This window comes from Pelecanus crispus, chromosome 14, assembly GCF_030463565.1.
Source record: "Pelecanus crispus isolate bPelCri1 chromosome 14, bPelCri1.pri, whole genome shotgun sequence".
NCBI lineage: Eukaryota > Metazoa > Chordata > Aves > Pelecaniformes > Pelecanidae > Pelecanus > Pelecanus crispus.
Genome location: NC_134656.1, coordinates 557,408 through 559,790, shown reverse-complemented (window position 1 = coordinate 559,790; position 2,383 = coordinate 557,408). Strand labels below are relative to the sequence as shown.

Here is a 2,383-nt window from a genome sequence, read left to right as displayed (position 1 = left end):
GCCGCGGCCGCTGGCGCTTGGCAGCCGTTCCTGCCGGGCGAGTTTTCGGCGTGGCCGCCCGGTCTCCTCGAGGCTCCCCCTTCCTGGTCGGCAGCCAGCAGCGGCAGATACCTGATACTCGGGTTGTGCAAGCGCGAAGGGGGAGCCTGGCCCTGCCCGGCCCTTGGGAGCCACCCGGAAGACCGAGCCCTCCCGCCCGCCGGCCCCACCTGGAGAGGAGCTTAAAGGCCGGCCGGGCGGCCCCGCAGGCGCAGCGCCGGCTCCCGCACCATGCCCAAGGCCCGCAGCGTGCTCGTCCTGGCAGGGCTCCTGGCTCTCTGGGCAGAGCTGCCTCCAGCATCCACCCAGAATGTCACCAGTGAGTATGAGCGCACGGCGCGGCGCGGCTCGGCACGCCCCGGGCGAGCGGCCAGCATCACTCCCAGCCCGGGGCCTGCTGGGGTGGGGGCCGGGGCCAAGAGCCGGCCGGCACCCGGCGCGGTCGGGCTCAGGAGCATCCCTGGAGCCAGCCCTGGGACTGGCGGCAGCATCTCCCACCTCGGGACAGCAGCCCTCACCCTGCTGCGGGGCCGGCAGCCCCGGCACCCACCCACGCCTTCCACCTTTGCCTTGCAGCGAAAGCCGGCGTGTGCCCGGACCCAGCGACGGAAGCAGCGAACTGCACGGTGGGGTGCCAGTCCGATGGCGACTGCGAGAGCACCCTCAAGTGCTGCCCGGCAGCCTGCGGCAAGGCCTGCCAGAAGCCCGACGGTAACGCTCCCTCCTGCTCCCGGCCCCCCTGCCCAGAGCCGGCCCCGCTGCCATGAGCCGACAGCCCGTCCCAGCCGGCAGCACCGATGCTCCGGGGTGTGGTAGCAGCTGTAGGCCTGGGTCTTGCATTTCTGGCTGCAGCGCGGTTATCGGGCGCTGCACGGGGAGCCCAGCAGGGACAGGGTGTGCTCCCGTGGGTTGGCATCCCGGCATGGTGCACCCTCCGCCCGGGCTCGCCGGGTCTGCGCTCACCCCTTCCTCCTCCCAGCGACACCGGGGTTGAGCAGGCGCCTCCAAACGACGCTGGGGCCAGTGCAGAGGGCAGGAGCCTGCACCGCTCCCCCTCGCAGCCCTCACTGCCGGCTCAGCCTCGCCGTGGGCAGCCGCCAGCCCGGGATATGGTCACTGTCCTGCCTCCCGACCCCACGCCTGGCCAACGGCCTCATCCCCGGCCCTGCGGCTGAGCACGCCCGCTGCGCCGGTCCTGCCGGAGAGCGGCCCCGGCAGATGGGCGCGGGATTTGGGATCTGCAACTGCAAACACGTGGATGTGAAATGGAGGCTCCAGTACCTCCATCGCCACCTGCAAGGACAGAGCTGGCCCGGCTGTGCCGCAGCGGAGGACAGCACGGTGCAGAGCCAGGAGCGCGGTGCCGGTGGCAGGCAGCGGCAGGACGGCAGGGCCGGGGCCCCGCGCAGCTGGGGCGCAGGCTGTCTGGGGGGCACACGCCCCTCGCCGAGGCCTGAGCTGAGCCCACGTGCCACGAGTGCGCAGCCGGGGCCGTCCGCAGTGGCTGTGGGGGAAAGTGGGGCCGCGGCTACCACTGGGGCTGCACGGCCTGCGCCGGCCACACACCCCTGAGCAGGAGGCTGAGCACAGGGACTGCGGGGGACCACCATGCCACGTGGCCTCCCCAGCGTGTCCCCATCAGGCCAGGCTGGCAGGATCGCCAGTGGGCAGAGCTGTGGGGTGGGGGGCTGCCGGCCGGCACAGGGGTCCCTCCTCTGCGGCAGCCAGGGGTCAGGGCCATGCCCACGGCTTCAGGAGCTGCAGGGGCGGCCCTGCCCCTCATGCCGGGTCCAACGGGTCTCAGGCCATGTCCCTTCACCTTTGCAGAGAAACCCGGCACCTGCCCGCCCGTCAGTCCGGGGATCCCCATGCTGGGCGTCTGCACAAACCAGTGCAAGACGGACTCCAACTGCTCCGGGAGCCAGAAGTGCTGCAGGAACGGCTGCGGCAAGGTCTCCTGCGTGACACCCCTTCACTGAGGTCAGTCGGGTGCCTGCCGACCCCGGGATCCCGCAGCACCCTCGGCGCAGCACCCTCGGCACAGCACCCGCGCACCCGTCCCGCTCACGGCCCTCTGCTTCCTTTGCAGGCACAGCCTCCTCCTGCCAGCCTGGCCACAGGGAAGCTGCTGCCCGATGCAAGTCCTGCACGCCCAGGCCCCGGCCCCGGACCGTCCCCCCCAGCCAGGCCACACTCCCAGCTCGGAGCCTTCAGCTTCAGCTTCCTCTCCAGGGTCCCCTGCTTGGGGTGTGCCGCAGCCCCCCGCACTCTCGCCAATAAAGCAGCCTCTCCCTGCCGCACTCGTGGCCGCCTCTCCGTCCCACTGCGCTCCCAGCCAGGCAGC

The 2,383-nt window shown here is 72.1% G+C and overlaps 1 protein-coding gene across 1 annotated transcript; it reads left to right on the top strand.

The window, feature by feature from the left end:
* The first annotated feature begins 270 nt into the window (after positions 1-270).
* Positions 271-2,018, top strand: WFDC3 (WAP four-disulfide core domain 3). Its single transcript, XM_075721432.1, has 3 exons — positions 271-358; positions 616-750; positions 1,867-2,018. The coding sequence occupies exons 1-3, from the start codon at positions 271-273 to the stop codon at positions 2,016-2,018; spliced, it is 375 nt and encodes a 124-aa protein (XP_075577547.1).
* Positions 2,019-2,383: the final 365 nt, after the last annotated feature.

Bases quoted from the DNA above. Each gene is read 5' to 3' on its own strand.
- WFDC3 (XM_075721432.1), top strand. From the start codon at position 271: ATGCCCAAGGCCCGCAGCGTGCTCGTCCTGGCAGGGCTCCTGGCTCTC. The intron at 359-615 runs GTGAGTATGAGC...TTTGCCTTGCAG, and splicing joins ATCCACCCAGAATGTCACCA to CGAAAGCCGGCGTGTGCCCG. The intron at 751-1,866 runs GTAACGCTCCCT...TCACCTTTGCAG, and splicing joins GGCCTGCCAGAAGCCCGACG to AGAAACCCGGCACCTGCCCG.